General features: G+C 42.6%; 1 protein-coding gene across 1 annotated transcript in view; it reads left to right on the forward strand.

The window, feature by feature from the left end:
- DOCK8 (dedicator of cytokinesis 8) overlaps positions 1–21719 on the forward strand; it is a 239907-nt gene that overhangs the window by 163678 nt on the left and 54510 nt on the right. Inside the window, exons 24-28 of the mRNA XM_031654757.1 lie at positions 1280–1375; positions 7656–7881; positions 16552–16610; positions 17038–17193; positions 19011–19150. Coding sequence (XP_031510617.1) covers positions 1280–1375; positions 7656–7881; positions 16552–16610; positions 17038–17193; positions 19011–19150 — 677 coding nt within the window. The remainder of the gene's footprint in view (positions 1–1279; positions 1376–7655; positions 7882–16551; positions 16611–17037; positions 17194–19010; positions 19151–21719) is intronic.

The raw sequence follows: 21719 nt of genomic DNA on the forward strand, positions 1-21719 counted from the left end.
AATGGACTGATTGCCCTATCTTCACTCTTGAACTTCTTCCTCATCAAAATGATTGTCAGGAACGTGAACACATAGCCAGACACGCTGGAGAATGGGAAAGGTGTAAGTCACCATGTGCGCCATTTGCTGCTGAGCAGTAGGTGACTTGAAGGGAAGCGAAGACGCAAAGTGGAGCTAGGGGACTTTCCAAGCATCTGGCCCTGGGACATAGAAATTTAGAAGCTGTGAGTTAAGGCTGATACTGCTATGCCTTTCAGAGCACAACATCCTCTCATAAACCCCCATCCATCCTGTTTCCCACAATGCCATATTGACATTATAAAAACAAAAATTGTCCAGTCTCCCAGAGCGTTTCGATACCATCCAGACAGTGGTTTTCAAAGTGTGACCCTGGACCAGCAGCAGCAGCAGCAGCAGCGGCGGCATCCGGGAACTTGTTAGAAATGCAAATTCCCAGGCTATTGAATCAGAATATCTGGGGGTGGGGCCCAGCAGTCTGTGTTTCATCAGGCCCTCCAAGGGATTCTGATACAAAGAGGCCAGGAGTAGTGGCTCACTCCCGTAATCCCAGCACTTTGGGAGGCCGAGGCAGGTGCATTGCTTGAGCTCAGGAGTTTGAGACTAAGTGGGTAGCATGGTGAAACCCCATCTGTACCAAAAATAATAATAATAAAACAATTAGCTGGGCTTGGTGGCGTATGCCTTTAGCCCTAGCTATTTGGGACTAAAGTAGGTGGGAGGATTGCTTGAGCCAGGGAATTTGCAGTGAATGAGATTACGCCACTGCACTCCAGCCTGAGCGACAGAGTGCAGCCCTATCTCAAAAAAAAAAAAAACCCAGTTTGAGAACTGCTGCCACCAACCAACTGATTTTATGGATGAGAAAACTGAGAGCAAAGAGAGGAATGGCTTGCACGTGGTCACGCAGAGTTTTCAGCAGGACCTGAGAGGAAAGTAAAACAGTGCCAGTTTTGATGGCTACCCAAAATGTTTCCCCCATAGACTAGAGTTTCACTTCCAGGCTGAGTCCATTCCTTCAAACCTGTCTGTCCTGTGCAGCACTGACCTCAGCCTTCTACCCACCGAAATGTCCTCCAGTCTCAGGTGATCTCAGCACCGACTTTGCCATCCACCACTTACTGCCTAGAACATCTAAGACACATGCTTCAGTAACTAACAAGCTATTAAATTGGCGGAGAGGGGGAAGAAAAGAAAAGAAGTGTTGGTGAATAATAATAGCCTTTGTCATCACAGCCTAATTTTTGTGGTTCTTATTTAGCATTTCCACGAGGAGCTTGCCCTCCAGATGGTGGTCAGCACTGGAATGGTGAGAGAAACAGTCTTCAAGTATGCCTGGTTCTTCTTTGAGCTTCTGGTGAGACTCTTGCACATTTGTGTCTACACTCAATAGGCCAGGAGAAGCACAAGGCAGAAAGGAATTGACATTTTGTTCATTGAGTTGCCCCTGCTGAAAACCTGGGATGGTTTTTTGAAATCTAATAATGTCTTACCCCTCCCCATCCTTCTTCCACTAAATTGTGTTGCTTCTACCATGAAAATCTATCTCTGTCCTGTGAGTTCTCATCACCTTCACCACTCCCCACCTGGCCACACACCATCTTCTCTCATGTGCCTCTCACAATGACACCCTCTTTTTCCTGCCTGTATCCATTTTTGCCCTTGGCCCACCCATTCTGCACATGGCAGCCAATACTAAACAGAGAATGTCATGCTCCTTTTAAAAACCCATCGATGGTTTTCACTGCACTGAGAAGAAAGCACAAATTTTTATCATGGCCTAAATAGCCCTTGTATGATTTTGTTGTTTACCTCCCTCTCTAACCTCATCTCATGCCACATTCCCCCGTCATTCAGCCACATGGTCCTCTTTTGGTGCTTTGAAGATTCCAAGGCTGTTTTGGCCTCACAGCCTTTTCCAGATTCTCTTCCTGCTTGCTAGCTTTCACCTCCGCACCCCCAACACACACAGTTTCTATTCTTCTCTGTAGATTTCAGCTTCAGTGGAAGCACCTCTAACAGGCCTTTTCTGACCACCTTATACTGCAATATATCTTCCTCTATTATTTTCCTTCTGAGCACCCTATTTATTTCCTTCCTAGCACTTATCACAGTTTCTAATTGTTTTCTCTGTCTCAACTATTAGATTTTTAGGATTTGGGTCTCTCGTGTGTATTATCCCATCTCTAGCCTCAGCACACTGCTTGGTACCGTGCAAGGCCCAACTAATACCTGTTGGAAAACAGAATGAAATTTGTATATCTGTTTATCCTAAGACTTCTGCCATTATTCGAGCAGAAAAGCAAAAGGTATAGCCATAATACCTTAATTTTAAAATTAGGGGAATAATAGTGATAACTATTTTTTTGTTTAATTATTAACAGAATTAAAAGGACTTTACCATAGAGGCACTAAAAATAAACATTTCATCAGTGTTGATAAGTGGAGATGCATAGTGAGATGATGTTGAATGAAAAGGTCTAAAGACACAGACACCAACTATATAAAAATATATATGCAAACAATTTGGAGGATTTGGAGTAGGTTGAGATTTAGTGATAGTGTTAGCTTTATATTCATTGGGTTCTTTCCCCTGTCCCATTAAGTGAATCATAGATATATATATATATATATTTTAAAGAGAGTCTAGGCTGGGCGTGGTGTCTCACACCTGTAATCCTAGCACTTTGGGAGGCTGAGGCAGGCGGGTCACTTGAGGTCGGGAGTTTGAGACCAACCTGACCAACAGGACGAAACCCGTCTCTACTAAAAATACAAAAATTAGCCGGGCCTGGTGGCATGTGCCCGTAATCCCATTTACTCAGGAGGCTGAGGCAGGAGAATTGCTTGAACCTAGGAGGCAGAGGTTGCAGTGAACCCAGATGGCACCACTGCACTCCAGCCTAGGCGATAAAACGAGACTTCTCAAAAAAAAGAGAGAGAGTCTAAAGAGATGGGAGGGTTTCCACCTAAGCTCTGGTTTCTATATGTAAGCTGAAGCCTAAGAAAAAGGGAGAGATGCTGAACAACAGAACACAGAACAAGGGGCAAAGGAAACAAAAACGAAACATCCACTGGGGAGGAAACAGGAAGCAATGTGGAATAGCGTGCAGAAGAAATCAGGTTCGTGCCACAGAAAAATACCCAGGATTCAAATTCCATGAAGTTTTGCAAAGTCCCAACCTCTAGTTTGAGAAGGGTCCCAAAGCATGGTCCCAAATCCTTGCCACAGAACCACCTGGGGGTGCTTAGTAAAAACAAAGCAGAGATTCTTTCTCAAAGCACTAAAATTAGGAGGCTGGAGGCCAGCATTGTGCATTTACCTGTCTTCTCAGGTGACTTCTAAACCTATTAATGATCCACTGGTCCACACCACCTCTGTTCTCTGAGTCCTAAATAGAGCTACAGGTCTTTTGGAATTTGTACCCAGACAACACCAGAATTTTTTTCATTCTAAAAGCTAAGCTAATTAAGGTGGCAGCTGCAGCTCACAAGTCTTGGGGCAAGAGCATTAGCAATGAGATATGAACTCCGTGCTCTGGCAGGAAACGGACTGGGCCATAAAACCCATTCTGCTCTTGTTTCTTGAGACTTGAGAAGTATCAGAACCAACACCCCATACACTTTATATCCTGCTTCTATTTACACATCCCACCCACCATCATGTCTCTCCATAAAGAAGATTCACTCAGCCTGGCTCTGCAAAAATAAACAAATTAGCAGGATACGGTAGCATATGCTTGTGGTCTCAGTTACTCAGGAGGCTGAGGCAAGAGCATCACTTGAGCCCCAGAGTTCAAGGCTGCAGTGAGCCATGATCATGCCACTGCACTCCAACCCGGGCAGCAGATTGAGACCCTGTCTCTAAAAAAAAAAAAGAAAAGAAAGAAAAAAAAGAGGAGGCAGGGGTGGTGGTGGGTGGGAAAGAAGAAGAAGAAGAAGATTCACTTGGGTCGTAATAATCCAGCTATGGATAATTCATACAAATAATTCATTCCCAGTGTGGCATTCAGCATTGCTAATTCTGAGTGGTTCCATGTGGCATCTTAGAGCTTTCTTTCCAAAGGAAGTTTGCATTCTCTGCAGGTGTAATGATGACGCTGTTCTTCATAGAATCCCAGTAATAGTTGGCATACCAATGGGAGAAAGAATAATCACATCAAAAATGTACTGAGCATCTTACTCTATATGTGCCAGGCAGTGTTTTAAGCATTTTAAAGCATTATCTAATGTAATCATTAGGCAATCTTGAGGCAGGAGGAGCTTTTATTATCCCAAATTTACAGTTGGGGTTGGAGGAAGGGTGGTGGCCATAAGGAGAGTCTCCAAGTCAGTCAAAGGCTTCAGCAGTACCACTTCACTGCCCCTAACTGCTTTTGGCCTTGCACATTTATTTGCTAGGGCTTGGTTGGCCCAGGAGAGAAAGCGTAAGCTAAAGCACATGGCCCATCTTACCTCTAGGAAGTCTCTTATGGTAAACAGATGAAGTTTTTTGGGAAGAAAGTCCCTGCTAATCTAAGCATATTGCAGGGGTTTGTCAACATGCAGATCACCCAAGACACCAGTTCTACCAGCAGCCTAAACCCTAAGTCTGTCAGGTCCTGGCAGTACAGAGTTTCCATTGCCCAAAAGGGTTAACTGAAAAGCGTTGATCAAAAGGACTCTGCTCAGCATGTGTGGGAGGTTCAGGGGCCAATGAGGATTGGTGAGAGCCCCCAGGGAGCAGCAGCTGGCAGAAGCCTTTCTCTATGCTAGCTCTAAAATATCAAGAGTACAGCAGAGTAACTGGGGCCTAGAAAAATCTGGAGGCAGATGAGACAGTCTTATAAAAGGAGCCCCAGGCTGGGGCCTTAGAAAAATGTTGCCACTGCCAGGACCCCACTGCAGCAGGGATGAGGGCAGTGGAAGTGAGTAACTACCTGGGCCTCTCTGTTCTCCCACCTACTGATCCCCTTGTTTGTGCTCCTATTGGCCAACTCCAAACAGAAGCCAAAGGTTAAGGGGGCCTGAGTGATGTGATCCCTTCAGACCCCCTTCCCAGCATTCACAGACAGAGAGAGAAGGACAAGAAATCCATCAGGGAGCTGGGGTACAGGCAAATGGAAACTATCATCCCCCAGCCAGAACTTTGCAAGGAAATTGATCTCAGACTCAGACAAGGTGCCCGATTCTTCATGCATTGTTTATGCATTTGCCTGACCAATGCCCAGGAAGTTATTTGAAAACCAAAACAGTTTTTTGTTTTTCTTTTCAAGAAGCTTAAGAAAGACAACAGCTTCCTTGGCCTTAGCCAACAACCTGGGCAATTTAACACCCTCTATTGTGTCAATGCCCAAGCGCTAATGAACAACCACTTTGGCATTAGAGCTGTTAAACGCAATCCTTGGGTGAATTTCATACTTGCTAATGAACAAAATCCCTGTGCTTCTAGAAACTGCCGAGCCAGACCTTGGAGAAATAGAGATAAATGGGTGACCTAGTTTACTCACTCAGGACATGAAGTTCCACATTAAGGGGTTCTTTAGAGGTACCCCTACTCTAAATGAGCCACAAAGGACCATATAGGGGAAAATATTTTTGTGCCTCGCCCCACTCTACAAATAATGGGCCAGGCCTCCACCAGCATTTCTACTGGATGTTCTTCTCTGGAGATCCAGAGGACACAGTAGCTGGCAAACTGCTGACAGTCTGGAAAGAGGCCATTAGTTGGAAGTGTGGTATTGTGAGAATTATTTATTTGGTTGTAGAATGGCCAAACTCAGCAGACAGGAGCCAAATACAGCAGTGAGTTCTGAAAGTCTTAGTGCTGGGGTGCTTAGCCTGCCCAGAATCAGGATTGGTGTTGCCCAAAACAAAGAGGCCTTGTCTTCTTAAGTCCTTTGTTAGGAACATAGTGAGAGAGAGGCTTTTTTCAGACAAAAATGGGGGTTCAGTTCTCACCCTTCATTCAGGTCTTCTTACCAGGTGCATGTGGCCCTGCGGGATATGAACCTATCTCCGTGTCCCAAACCAAACAGGATGCCACTGTGAGGAGAAACCATGGTTTCTACACTGAGCTTTAGGATTTGATGTCCTTAAGGTCTTCCCTGAGCTGGCCATGGCATTATCTGAAAACATGAAACACATAAAGCCTGCGTCTCTGGTTTTTTCTTCTTATTTTACCTTCCCTTTGTTTTTTCTATCTATTTGTTTCCACGCTAACAAAAATTGCCAGTGCTGCATGCATCCTTAGAAACTGAATTCTGCTGTTTGTGCATTAACGTCCTCTCATGTAGCTCCTGGGAACAGAAGTCCCCTCTTCTTCCAGTCCAAACACAGAGGGCAAATGTGGGTAGTTCAACTTCCAGTGCCATTATTATTATTATTATTAGTAGTAGTAGTAGTAGTAGTAGTAATAGTAGTAGTAGTAGTAGTATTGCAGTGGCTTTCTGACTAATCTAGACACATTCACGAAAATGACCTCAGAGTGTAGGGATCCAACCACAAGACCTCCTAGTCTTCCCCATGTTCCTAATAGTGTAAGCAACTTCCAACAAGGATAAGACTCAACCTCAGATGGGGTCAGGGGGGCCTATATTGACCTGTGAATCTCCTGGCCCCAAGATGTCCAAAAAATAAGCATGATCTTGATTTAAAATTGTGGTAGGCATTGAGACAGTATTATTCTAGTCATAATGCAGACAGTCACCAATTGACACAAGGATATCTATATATAGATACTATATGTATATATCCATATAGATGTATCTGTATATAAATATCTTTGTGTCAGTTGATGAATTGTTTGCATTATATATGTAACTACAATATACACCAATTTGTGTCAATATACCAATTTGTGTCAATTGGTACTTGTATTGACACAAAGATATCTATATAGAGATACCAGATAGATAGATAATCTGTATATAGATATTTTTGTGTCAATTGGTGACTGTCTGCACTATGTATGTAACTACAAATTAGACTTATAGAACTCAAAATTTCCCCTAGAGGTAATGTTTCCCCTGGAGGCAATGTTGTAAATAGTGGTTCTGTTTCCAGCTGGCCAAGATTTCCTGCTCAGTGTATAATATAGCTAAAATTTACAGGAGCAGAAGATAACTGCTGGAAACTATAGAACTGTTTCTGGAAAAACTGTGCTCCCTCAAGAAACACTGAAACTCAAGATAGAAGGAACATTTCTCCCCTGTTCTCCTTACTGTAGTTTCAGGAACAGAAAAGATTTCAGTTCGCATCAAGAACCTTGTGATAAACAGTTTCTTCCTATGTCATGTGTTCTGTCCTATGATAGAGGACACCTAACTGGTTACAGGAGCCCAGCTCAGGTCTGCCTTCCAGGAAGTAGGCAGTTGAGAACACTGTAGCTAAAGAATTAAGCTCCTGGCTTTGTCAGCAGCAAGAAGGGAGCCTCTGACTTGGGGTCAAAAAGAGGACACCCTTCCCACCTCCCGCCACCATGGTAACCATTGGTGTGTCTGCAGCATTTTAGTCCAGAGCTTGCTCGGTCACCACCAGCAAAGATAAAGTGTCAGAAAATCCATTGTTAGCATTTTTGTGAGTCTTTCCCCCTTTGCCGCATTGTACAAGCAGGTCACCAATCTCCGTGTTGACATTTCCCCCATCCCCCTCCGTAGGTGAAAAGCATGGCCCAGCATGTACATAACATGGACAAACGGGACAGTTTTCGGAGGACTCGTTTTTCTGACCGTTTCATGGATGACATAACTACTATTGTTAATGTGGTCACCTCGGAAATTGCAGCCCTTTTAGTAAAACCACAGAAGGTAACTGTATTTTACTCTTTACTTTCTAAATTGTTTACCTGGAACATATATTACTTTTATAATCAGAGAAAAATAAGCATCATTTAAAAACAATAATTAAAATATAACTGTAATGACAGTTAAATGCAGTATGTTATACTGGACTAGACCCTGATATGGGGCTGGAAAATTGTTATAAAGAAATTGCACACATGAGGCCAGGGGTTTGAGACCTGCCTGGCCAACATGGTGACATGGTGAGACCCCGCCTCTACTAAAAATGCAAAAATTAGCTGAGCATGGTTGTGCACATCTGTAATCCCAGTAAGTGGGAGGTAGAAGCAAGAGAATTGCTTGAACCCAGGAGACAGAGGTTGCAGTGAGCCAGGATGGTGCCACAGCACTCCAGCCTGGGTGACAGAGTAAGACTCTGTCTCAAACAAAAAAAACAAAAAGAAATTACAATATGGACTATGGTTCAAATTATCATATCAGGCCAGGTGCAGTGACTCACATCTGTAATCCTAGCCCTTTGGGAGGCTGAGGTGGTCAGATCACTTGAGGTCAGGCATTCGAGACCAGCCTGGCCAACATGTTGAAACCCCGTCTCTACTAAAAATACAGAAAATTAGCCAGGTGTGATGGCACGTGCCTGTAATCCCAGCTACTCGGGAGGCTGAGGCAGGAGAATCGCTTGAGCCCAGGAGGTGGAAGTTGCAGTGAGCCAAGATGGTGCCACAGCACTCCAGCCTGGGTGACAGAGTGAGACTCCGTCTAAAAAAAAGAAAAATGTAAATATGAAAGACATTATTTTTGCTCTTAGGAAATACACCTTGAAGTATTATGGGGTAAATGGGCATGATATTTGCAACCCATTCTCAAATGGTTCAGAAAAACATGTTTTTATATTCATGGAATGATGAAACAAATGTAGCAAAATGTCAAGTACTGATAAGCTTGGTTAAAGGGTATACAATAGTTCTTTGTACTATTCTTGCACCTTTTCTGTAAGCTTGAAATTGTTTCAAAATAAAAGCTAAAAAATATATAAATGAAATAAATCAAATGTTTAAAAGGTAGCTGTAAAAATCTTAGGAAGCAATGTTTATTATTAATAGCTTTGTCATTATTGAGAATTTGCATAGTATCAAGTGCTCAGGAGATTTTCATTTGTTTATTCCTCATGGCAAACTTTGTTGGAACAGCAATGGTATCTCCATATTGGCAGGTGTCAGAATAAGGCACAGTGAGGTTGATAAAATTTCCAAAAGTAACACGCAGCCAGCAGTAAAGCCAAGACTGGAGATTTTAAATCCAGATATTGAGTCATGTAAACCACCCAGGAGGAGTGACCACGTGGAGAATGTGGAGAGAGTTCAAGGACCTCTTAGTGACACTGTGGCAACCCCTTTATCAGGTCTCCATCCATCCCAGTGACTTGACTGGTCAGCATGGCCTGAATTTGAAAATTACATGATAAAAGAGCAAAATAGTTTCAAACCATATTTTTAATAGTGTCAAAGGAAATTGATGTGTCATTCTGAGAATAAAGGACATAAACATGAAAAACTGAATCCCAGATTGCTCTGAAGCACTGTAAAATCCCTCATAAATATGAGCACTGGAGAAATAAATGCAAATTAAATTTTTTTTTTTTTTTTTTTTTTTTGAGACGAGCTTCTTTGCCCAGGCTGGAGTGCAATGGCGCCGGTCTTGGCTCACCGCAACCTCCTCCCCTGGGTTCAAGCGATTCTCCCGCTTCAGCCTCCCAGTAGCTAGGATTACAGGCATGCCACCATGCCTGGCTAATTTTGTATTTTTAGTAGAGACGGGTTTCTCCCATGTTGGTCAGGCTGATCTTGAACTCCGACCTCAGGTGATCCACCGCCTTGGCCTCCCCAAAGTGCTGTGATTACAGGTGTGAGCCACCGCGGCCCGGACAAATTAAAAAAATTTTAAATAGGCTGCGGGCTTATTAATTGGGATTCATGGAGGAATTCACCCTGCAGTAAGGACTGACTCTTAGGCTGGAAATGCTGCCTAATTGTGTAGCCACATTTCTAGGTGAAAAACTAATTCTTTTATCCTGATTGAATTTTCTGTAATAATCCTAAAAATTAAGAACCATCAACAGCACAGTAAGTACTTTCTGTCACTGTCAAAAAAAAAAAAAAAAAAGAGAATAGTTACAAAACAAATAGTTACCAGATATTAAAAAAAAAATTTGATCCAACATATTATATAGAGAATGAGCTAAGTAGGCCACCATATAAAACATGCATGTAGAAAAATGACTGGAAGGAAATGCACCTAAATATTAACAGTATGAATAATACTTGATTCAACCTCACAGTCATGGCTTTAGTTAAAGGAGACTAACCACTTTTGCCCAGTGTCACATTGTGAGGGACAGTGGTTGAAACAATAGGACCTGGGGTTCCTCCTAACTTTCTTCTCACCAGTGACCTTGGGAGTCCAACTCAGAGTGTACCCACAAATGATTTGGGTGTTTGTTTGTTTTAAGGAAATGAACAGGCGAAAAGATGAACATCAGCCTGGTTTCTTTCTCTTGTATGACCTTCTCTCCCTCATGGATCGGGCTTGTGTTTAAACTTCTATCAGACATTATTGCAACCAGTATCCTCCACAGCCATTTTGTTCCTTTCTCATGTAATGTGATGTTCACACATGGTATGCTGTCTTATTCACACCCAGTTAGTGTGAGTCCTGCACATCCTGTGTTTTGGTAGCACATCCCTCATGTCTGTGCCATGGACATTCCTTGGGTACCTAGTTTACCTTGATTCCTGGAGCATTTACCAACCCAGTGTAGAAGGGTCAACAAATTCATCTCTGGGAATTAAAATTTGTGATATGACCTGAATCTTCTGCTAATATTTTAACAGAAAATTAACATGTACATACAGTACTTAAATCTTTGAGGAGTCCTCAAGCTCCCAGTCTGAGGTCTCTTTCACACTTCAGTACTCACCAATTTGCTGTTGTGATGTTCTGACCTGAAAGAACCCTTGAAGTGTTCTTAAACAAAACTCATTCAGAGATACTGCACTTTCACTGAGCAATACAGCAAATATTTCCATAAACAAAGTGCATTTATCAGTACCATCCCTCCACCCTTTTAAATGGAATTATCCATACCGCCCCACAAACTACCCTAACAATAGTAACATAAATAAAGTAGTTATTATTACATCTTTTCCTTCCATACTTACCTAGCCACTAGTGGTACCATCATTACTGCTACTACCACCACCAGCCACCACCATTGCTTTCACTCCTATGCCCACTATCACCACCTTCGGCCCACCATCACCACTCCTCCTCCACCATTACCACCTCCTCCCCCACCACCAACACCTCCTTCACCATCACCGCGAACCTTCTTGCCACCTTATCATCTACCCATCTCCACCCATCAAACCTTCCACCATCACCACAACCTCCACCACCAACATTACCACCACCTCCACCATCACCACCTCCTCCACCATCACCAATACCTCCTTCAGCATCACCGCAACCTCTGCCACCACCATCACCACCACTTCCACCGTCACCACCTCCTCCACCATCACTGCAACCTCCACCACCAACATCACCACCACCTCCACCATCACCACCTCCTGCACCATCACCACCACCATCTTCACCATCACCACCACCCACCATCACCTCCACCACCTACCTCCACCATCACCACTCTCCACCATCACCACCACCACCACCATCACCAACACCACCTCCACCATCACCACCTCCTCCACCATCACCACCCCACCTCACCACCATCACCATCACCATCACCATCATCACAACCTCCACCATCACCACCACCTCCACCATCACCACCTCCTCCCCACCACCAACACCTCCTTCATCATCACCACAACCTCCACCATGACGACATTTTATTTATTTCTTCGACATTATTTCGGGACGATGATGACATTTGTTTCGATGACATTTACGACGATTTTTCGATGACGATTGACGATATTTATTTTCTTCGATGACATTTATTTACGATACATGACGATGATGACGATGATGACATTACGATGCCGGGATGATGACGACGACATGATGATGCCGACGACATTTATTTTCGACGATTACGATTTTCGACGACATTTACTCTTCGACGATACTTACGCGGATGACATTTATTTATTTTAATTAATTTTACTCTTTAATTTATTTATTTCTTTACGATTACTTTATCGACGCGACGGGATATTTACTTCGATGATGACGACGCGATGATATTACGATTCTTCGACGATACGACGCCGACGATACGACGACGCCGACGGAGATACTCTTCTTCGATGATACGATTTCGACGACATTTACTTTACGATGACGATTTTACTTTACGATTGACGATATCTTCGATTTTTCTGGATGATTTCGGGATGACATTTATTTATTTTCGACGACAGATTAGCGAAGGATGATGATACGACGACGCTCTCTTTTCGACGATTAATGACATTTCTTCGACGATTACTTTATTACTTTAACACGACGACGTGACTCTTCTTCGACGAGATTTCATTTCTGATTGACGACTATTTTGCATTTTTCGATGATGATCGAGACATGACGATGATGATGATGCCGACGTGACATTTACGCCGATGACATTGATTTCTGGCGATATTTACGATGACGAGATGATTTTCGGGATGACATTTAATTTTCGACGACGCGACGATACGATGATGGATGATTAGATTAAGCATTTATTACGCATTTCGACGATCTTCTTCGACGATATTTATTTATTTTCACGATTCATTTACGGACGACGACGATGATTTCTGACGATTTACGATTACGACTGACGATAACGACGGATGATGATACGATTTTGACGGATGACATTTACTTTACGATGAGATTTCTTCTTTTTCGACGATATTTGATTCTTCGACGATTACGACTTCTTCGATTAAATACTGAGCGACGACATTTACTTTGACGACATTTATTTGACGCGACGAGACGATGATTTTCGGATGGATGACGCCGACGATACGACGACGACGGACATTTACCGATTATATTTATTTGTCGATTTACGACGACATTTATTTAATGATTTTCGACGATACGATGATGATGATACTGACATTTTAACGCATTTATTAGGAGCCGACGACATTTACGCGATGACATTTATTACCACTTTTTCGATGACATTTACGACTTTTCGACGATTTCTTCGATTACGACGATTTCGGGACGATTACGATGACGCCGACGACGACGATTACGACGCCGCCGGATTTATCGCCGATGACATGATGATTGCGATTTGTCGACTTTTTCGCGATTATCACCTTTCCTATCACCTCCTCCACCATCACCACCATTAGTTCCACCATGACCACCTCCTTCACCTCCACCATCACTTCTTCCACCATCACCATTGTCACCATCATCACCACTACCTACCTCCACCACCGTCACCACCTCTCCCATCACCACCAAGTTCTCTGTGGTTAGTCACTTAGTGAATTTAGGTAAGTTTTTCCAATTTTATGGGTCCTAATTTCGTCAGTTTTATTTTATTATTTTATTTTATTTTATTTTTTCTAAGTTTTAAAATAAGAAGCTTCCTCCTTAGGGGGTTTGAGGGATTTGAGGGCTGATCAAGGAAAAGGATAGGACTATAAAAAACAGTGACATACAGGCTTCATTGAGCAGCACTTGGACAGGGTTGCATAAGAGCAGAAGCTCCTCCCAGCATGAGAACAGCCATAGGCTTGCAGTGAGGAGGGCGCCATCCAGAGGAGCAGGAGAACTCCCAGGGGAGAGGAGGATTAGGGCAGAAGCTTATAGATCTGGGTGAGGCTGCTCCACAGCACAGTGGGGAGTCTGTGTGTCAGAGAGCTCCAAGAGCTGTAGCAGCTTAGGGCCCTGTATCTGCAAGGCTCTATCTTATCATTAGGAAACAGCTGTCCATTGAGGTTTTATGGGATCTGCAAAGAAGGCAGGCACTAAATGGATGAAAATCTGCTTATTTGGGCTATTTTTTAAATGACTCGTCATGGTAAAATTTGAGTTTGGCATGAGCTAAGGGATCAGCACCAGTCTACAGTGAATAAACAAACAACCCAAGGGCCAATACAAAGAGACAATCTTTGACTTGTTTACATAACACCTTCCCTCCAAAAAAAGAAAAAAGACATGACTTTTCTAAAGGAAGTCCTGTCTACGGCCATACCACCCTGAACACACCCAATCTCCTCTAAGGGAAGTCCTGAGAAGGAAGCAGAATAATAAAGAATCCTAAGGAAGCATCAGAAGTCCCCAAGCATCCCCATCCCATGTGCCCTGACCCCGGCCCTGCAGCAGCTCTTCTGTCCCAGGATCCACCAGAATAGAAAGGCAGAGGGACGCTTCACTCCTCCTTGCCCTCCCTCTTCGGTATTTAGGATTCCAGGTTAGTCTGTTTTCAAAACTTTAAGCTGAATATATGAAAGATACCCTAGATCACCACTGTAGACCCAGGCTCAGCTACTCACATGCAGGCAGCCTTCATTCCCAACAGGGAAATAAGGCAACCCAAGGTAGATTTCTGCCTGCCCTGCAAAACCCATGTTTTTATTTTCTCTTTCTCTTTCCTTTCTTTTCTCTTGCTCACTATCTTTCTTCTTAAATTCTTTCCTTTTCTTTTAGTTACCTGTTCTTTTTTTCTTTCTCTCCTTGACTCAAATGACAAAGATCCCTAGACCGGCAGTCAAGAAGCCTGCATGCTGATTCCTGAGACACCATTGATTACTTCTGTGATTGGGAGCATCAGCCTTTGAGGCATTCATTTCCTCATCTGCAACAAAACTAGGCTGGATTAGATTTATCCAGTGATTCTGTGGTCTGTGTCTGCTGGTAACATCCACAGATGTTACTTAGCACTATTAGTGGCACTCAGGCCTCAAAAGGTCACTGACCCCCATTCATGGTGATTTAATTCATTGATCCCAGCTCTCTAGATACAGGATGAACTGCATACCTGAAGCAAGTTGTATTCTTCCAAAGTCGCCTGACTTTATCATCTTGCATAACCTATTATGTTTTCTGCCATCTTTGTGGCAATGGATATAACCTTAGTCTTTTTTAACAGTCACTAACAATAGACAAATCCATTTCCTCAATTACTCTCTGTCACTTACAATGTGCCACTAAGTAAACACCCATCCCTTGGGTAGGGGCACTGTGGGTCTTGACCTTTGTGGAGGATGTTTTTGGAATGTACCTTACTCCTCCTTTTGAAACATCACTCAAATTATTTTTGAAATGTCTATTTTTTTTTTTTTCTTTTGAGATGGAGTCTTACTCTGTTGCCCAGGCCAGAATACAGTGGCATGATTTTGGCTCACTGCAAACTCCACCTCCCAGGTTCAAGCGATTCTCCTGCCTCAGCCTCCCGAGTAGCTGGGATTACAGGCGTGTGCCCCCACGCCCGGCTAATTTTTATATTTTTGGTAGCTACAGGGTTTTACCATGTTGGCCAGGCTGGTCTTGAACTCCTGGCCTCAAGTGATCTGCCCTCCTCTGCCTCTCGAAATGCTGGGATTACAGGTGTGAGCTACCACACCCAGCCTGAAATGTCTGTCTTTAATGATGTCTCAAGGGACCTGTGAAAGATACCCATAGTGGGGCCTTCTTTTAAGTGCCAATGTCTTCTGAGTTCAAGTTCTGATAACTGGCTTGACCCAACAACTGTTAATGAGTGACCTGAGTGACAGGCACATGACCAAGTTCGAATCCCTTCAGTGTGCTGGTGGCTCCACTGGTCCAAAGTCAGCCAGGAATGCACATCAAAAGGTTGTGGGATCTGGTAACTGTGCTTACATAGAAGTTGTATGTTTGGGTTTTAAAATAATGTATAATGATTTTTACTTGTTTTAAGTGGAAGTCTAACTATGAATTAACTCTATAGGCAGTATGTCCCACAACACAAGGGCTTCTTGTAAAATGGCTGAAAATATGTGTTCATTTAAATTATATTGTTTAGTCTGTAATCCCAGCACTTTGGGAGGCCGAGGCGGGGGGATCACCCGAGGCCAGGAGTTCAAGACCGGCCTGGTCAATATGGTTAGAACCCCATATCTACTAAAAATACAAAAAATGAGCTGGGCATGTTGATGCGCACCTGTAATCCCAGCTACTCAGGAGGCTGAGGCAGGAGAATTGCTTGAACCCAGGAGGTGGAGGTTGCAGTGAGCCGAGATCATGCCACTGCACTCTAGTCCAACAGAGCAAGACTCTGTCTAAAAAAAAAAAAAAACGATATATATATATATTTCTAAACTATATATACATAGTTTAGAAAACTGCTCTTGAGGTAAGTGAAGAGGAGGCATGTCCATCACAAGGATGATCCTTCATATTTCTGTGCTGGGGTCGGGGTGATAATGATGAAATATTGAAGGGCTCAAGGTGCATCAGCGCCCCTTCCTTCCCCTACTTTGCCTTTAGAGGAGCTGTCTCTGAGTCTGGGTCTTTCAGTTGTTCATCTTGCTTGGGGGAAGCAAGGTAGTTTCTTCGAGACTGTCACCTTTGTCTGCTTTTCATTGCTTGCTTCATGGTTTATTTTTTAAAGGAAGATTTTTCCTAAAAACTCTTCTAGCTTTTTCTCTTTCTTCTCCATTTCATCCTCTCTCACTCTGGGACAAGCTCCTTGAGTTTTTTTGCAGGTACTATGTACTTTCCTAAACAGTTTGATGCGTTTCTCTAGGGAACTGGTTCTACAACTTTCCAGTGGGGCCTTTAATTAGAAACTACGAAAGAACACCTGTAGCATGAAAGTCATCTAGTCATATTCTATTAGTTTCATATGGGCTCATGTGAGGTCAACTCCTTTCATTTGGTTTCTCGAACACAGAAGAGTTTTTGTAAAATTAATTATGTTACACTGAAGATGTACCTCAAGATTTTCAGCACAGGCTTCCCATGGTATTAAAGATTTGACGAAGTGGAGATTGGGATAAGAATCCTCATTTTGGACAGCTATTAGGCTAGAATCACTAAGGGGAACAGTAATGAATGAAAATGTATTAGACTTCCCTGTAATGCAGAATTTACCATCTGTTGCACTATCCCATTAGTTTTTATTAAATTGATTGCCTTAATCTGGAGAGAAAGGATATTTTTGTGTCTGCCAACCCAAACTTTACTTACCTTATAATAAATGTTTCATTCCTCTTTTCGTTTTTCTTCCCAGCTGTCAGCCAAGCTCAATAACCTTCCAACGCTCATTTCCATGAGGCTGGAGTTCCTGAGAATCCTCTGTAGCCATGAACATTACCTCAATCTGAACCTTTTTTTTATGAATGCTGATACTGCTCCAACATCTCCTTGTCCTTCCATATCTTCCCAGGTAATAAACGAATTATTTAACTAAAAGAATTATTCAAGCTATTTCATTTAACTAGCTCAGTGTAATCATGTATTGCCTATAAAGATTAGTCTTATTAATTCGATGAAAAATCAAACTATTCAAACCAGATCAAGTATGCTACCCTGAAGTTGCACCACTAGTTAAGAGTTTACAATCTAAGTAATTGGTTTCTCCCCAGGCTCAAGGGTTCCTGATCAGGTTAAGTAAAGCAAAGAATCCAGTAAGCTCTATGAAATCTAGAAACTCATAGAAAAGTCTCAAATCTTCCTTTGTCTGACATTAGCCAATTATTATATTAAGCAAATAGAGGATTCCAAAGTAAATAAGTTTTGGAAACCATATGTTCTTAGCAGTAGGCCCTCTAAGAGGCTTTAACGTGTTCATGTCAATTGTAAATGCACAAGAAACAGAAGAGGAAATGGGAGGAAGTGTGCATGGTAAGCAGTGATTCCCAAAATGATTTGACATGGAATCCCCACCCCACCTTGTACATTTTTCGAAGGGCTAGTGTCCTCTGGAATAACTTTAAGAACACGCTGTTTGATAGTCACATCAGTAGCTCAGAGCATCAGGCAAAATTTCTCCTTGTTAGGTTATATTTCTGTTGCATATTCCTTGATACTAGTACGAAAGTGAAGGCTTGTCTTACTAACCGACAAAAACTTAGCCATATATGCCATATGACATGATCCAGATCTTAGCTACATGACCGTCTTACTGTGAACAGGGAAAGATCCTACTCACAAGCAGCAATTCAAACTGTGTAAACTTTTTGCTGCTTCCTGCCCAGCAGCTTAAGTCCTAAAACTTCCCTGGACTAAGCTTGCCCTAGGTTCCTTCCTACCTTCCCCTTCTGACTGCCCCAGGGAGTGGCCAAACCCAGGGCCAGGCTCACAAAACCATGAAGGATTTCTAAAGACACTTTAGATGCTCTTAATGAAATATAAAGTGTGCTCCCAGGATACAAATACAGGACAGAAATTACCGAGGACCGGTAAATCTAATACTTCCTTCCCTGACATCACTTGTAGTTCCAGGTCAGCAAAAGTCTGACAATGTGCTTAAGCCAAATTCACAAGCGTAGCTGAGGCCAGGCACAGTGGCTCACACTTGTAATCCCAGCACCTTCAGAGGCCAAAGGGAGCAGATCACTTGAGGCCAGGAGTTACCAGCCTGACCAACACAATGAAAACTCATCTCTACTAAAAATATAAAAATGCATCAGGCGTGCTGGTGTGACTGTAGTCCCAGCTACTTGGGACGCTGAGGCATGAGAATTGCTTGAACCCGGGAGACGGAGGTTGCAGTGAGCTGAGACCATGCCACTGCACTCCAGCCTGGGTGACAGAGTGAGACTCTGTCTTTCAAAAAATAAAAAAAGGTACCTAAGTAAGCAGGGCCTTAAGCAAAAGGCATTTGGTTATAGAGGAATTGCCTGCTGCCAGCCACACGACCGGGTAAGATTCTTCTTTCTCTGTCCAGATTTTATCCTAGGTTTTGTATCTTCAGCTTTTGATTTCAGGTGGGGAAGGGAGTGTCATTCATTTCTCAACAGACCTTGGGTGCTTTATTTTCATCTTTCCCACTGGGCAATCTTCTCTCTGTGGGGATGGGAAAGCGCAGTAACCACTCTGTGCCTCAGTTTCCTTATCTGCCTTATCTGGCCCCAGCAGTACCTACCTCACTGGGGAGGGCTCACAAATCCTGGCTGGGGCAAGGGCTCAGTAAACACTAGCCATCACTATTTTCATTCCAGTTCCTGTGACTCATAAAATGGCTCCTTGCATTTTCTGTAGAACTCAAGCTCCTGCTCCAGTTTCCAGGACCAGAAGATCGCCAGCATGTTCGATCTGACTTCTGAGTACCGCCAGCAGCACTTCCTCACCGGGCTCCTCTTCACAGAACTGGCTGCTGCCCTGGATGCCGAAGTGGAAGGGTATGTTTCTGGCATTTAAAATGAAAGATGAAACCCAAAAAAAAGATGTTCCTTAATAAAATTTGCAGTCCAGCTTCTCATACTTGGTAAAAAAAAAAACTCTACTGTCAACCAGTTCTGAGGAGTAGAAACATCTGTCTTGAGAAAGTGGTACCCATAGGCATGTAGAAAGGCACAAGGGATGGGCAAGAACTACAAAACGACTTCTCTTGGTCACCTATTTGAATGGAATTTACCAGTTCTACTAAAGCAGATTTCCCAAGGATGCTTTGATTAGTGAACTCCCTAGGAACAAAGCCATTTTTAACAAAGGGGATAGCATACAGAGGCAACCACAAGATGTCACTTGGTTCAATGCTGATTAAGGAAATAATAGCTGCTGAGAAGGCAGCTGCCCTGTGCCCAGATTAGGTTTCTTGCAAACAGTGCTTCTCAGGACAAGAGACGCCAGACATCCAGGGCTTCTGAATCCTTTTACCTCTTATCTATCTGATTACTCAGGGACATGTGGCAATATCTAGCCTAGAAGTCAACAGAGAGAGAGGTGGACCACCCCCTTCTTTCCTTCTCTCCCTGTGCTCCATGAGCTCATAGAATCAGAAACCCACAGCCTACCTGATTAGACTGAAAAAGGTAAGGCCTTCTAAAATATTATTCATTCCATTCAACAATTATTGAATGCCTTCCATGGGACAGACAGTTAGGTGTTAGATTCCATCAGAGATAGATCAGTGCACAAAACAGACAAAATTCCCTGTCCCTCTAGAGCTCACCATCCAGGGACTCAGATTCAAAGATAATTAGGATTGGAAAGTGATTGAGGTTCAACACGTCTGGTATTTAGATTAGGCATACGGAATTGTAGGAACTTGCCCACTATTCCATAACAGAGAACCAAATCTAAAGCCATGGTCTTCCCAGTCCCTTCCCAGGACCCACTCTCCTATATCAAACCATCTCCCTGCCCAGAGAACCTGTTTCCATGTCTCCTATGCTAAAGAAGTTTCCAGAATAATGTTTGCTAATTAATGGTAGCATTGCTGTATGTTATGGATGGATTTTTGTCTAAATGGAATTTCTCAAGTTCTCTCAAAGTGCTTACAATTTAGTGAAGGAAACAGAAGGTTCCTGCATGAAACAAATACAGGAGCACATCGAGTTTGTGCAACTGCGACAGTCACATGCATCCCAAGCAATGTACTCATGCTGACACTGCTTAAGTGACTCTATGTCTGTCTCCTGGCAGGATAGTGTGGGGGAATCTCATGCTCTTAGCTCTCATTTCTGCCTCCTTCCAGATAACCTGGTCCTGAGTATATCCTTTGAGAACTTCACTTTCCATGGCTTCAATTTTATCTTCTCAACTCCAACTAAATTTCCCCCAATTATCTCAGTAGAATGTTCTACCTTACAGCTAACACAAATTTCCACAGCAACAAAAAGTGCACCGAACACATATGCTAATAAGTAAGATACTAAGAAGAAAGTTTGAACACAAAGAAAATTGCCTTTACGCACAAACATGTACATACATTTTCTTAGTTGTCCTTTAATAACAGTAGTTTAAGTGATTTCTAGAAACAATCTTTAGTATTTACTATAGCGTAGTTTCTATTTTCTATTTTCATTCTAGCTGGAAACAGCCCTGACGTCTGTTCTGGATTCCTTGTAAAATTGTTGCTGTTATATTACTAGCAACAGGGTAGAGTATTTTCAGAGATAATCCTGTAATTATGTTTAATCAGGTGGATATAGTCTTCAAACACACACACACACACACACACACACTCTCACACACACTCTTAGTACCTTTTCTCCCGCAAGTGAGTTACAGTGTAATTCCTTTGGCAACACAATAATCCCTGATTGCTGGGATGTCAGTTACTCTCCTGGAAAGTCATTAGACATACTGTCACAATTTCATCATGTGAGCTAAAACCTCAGGACAATGTCATGCTTCAACAATACTTTCTATTGATCAGCCCCCTTTTTTTTTTCTTTTTTGCTTCCAAGACAGTTAGCAGACTTGCCAACACATGTACATCCATGGGGCAAGGGCCAGAGGGACACACCTCAGTACCTGAACTCCTAAGGAGCCACAGCTCCAGTTTCTACTGGGTTTCCCTTAGATCTCTGACACCTGGGTATATCCACAAATGTCCATGCATCATGAAATCCACAGTATTTTTCAAGCATTTAGAAATTGTCTATCATCTTTGTAATAAGCTAGCAAATTGCAATGCCTAATTCAAAACAGAACCCATTGTCAGGACCACAGACTTAGAACGACAGCAGCTTTGGAAATGCAATCTACAATTATCTTACTTTAGCCACAGTGCAAGAATCTGAGTCATTTAAAATTTTGGTTAATATTTTCTATATAACATTGAATTCTGATGTAGCCTTATTTTGTTTGAAAGAAAAAAAATGTAGATTTTTAAAATTGAACATCTATGACTAGGTTCCAGATACTCCACTATATATTTTATTTACTTTTTATTATAGTATAATTTACATACAGGACCCAAATCTTAAGTATAAAGTGCAATTAATGTATCCTGTGAATATG

The sequence above is a fragment of the Papio anubis genome, chromosome 13 (assembly GCF_008728515.1).
Source record: "Papio anubis isolate 15944 chromosome 13, Panubis1.0, whole genome shotgun sequence".
In the NCBI taxonomy this organism is placed as follows: Eukaryota; Metazoa; Chordata; class Mammalia; order Primates; family Cercopithecidae; genus Papio; species Papio anubis.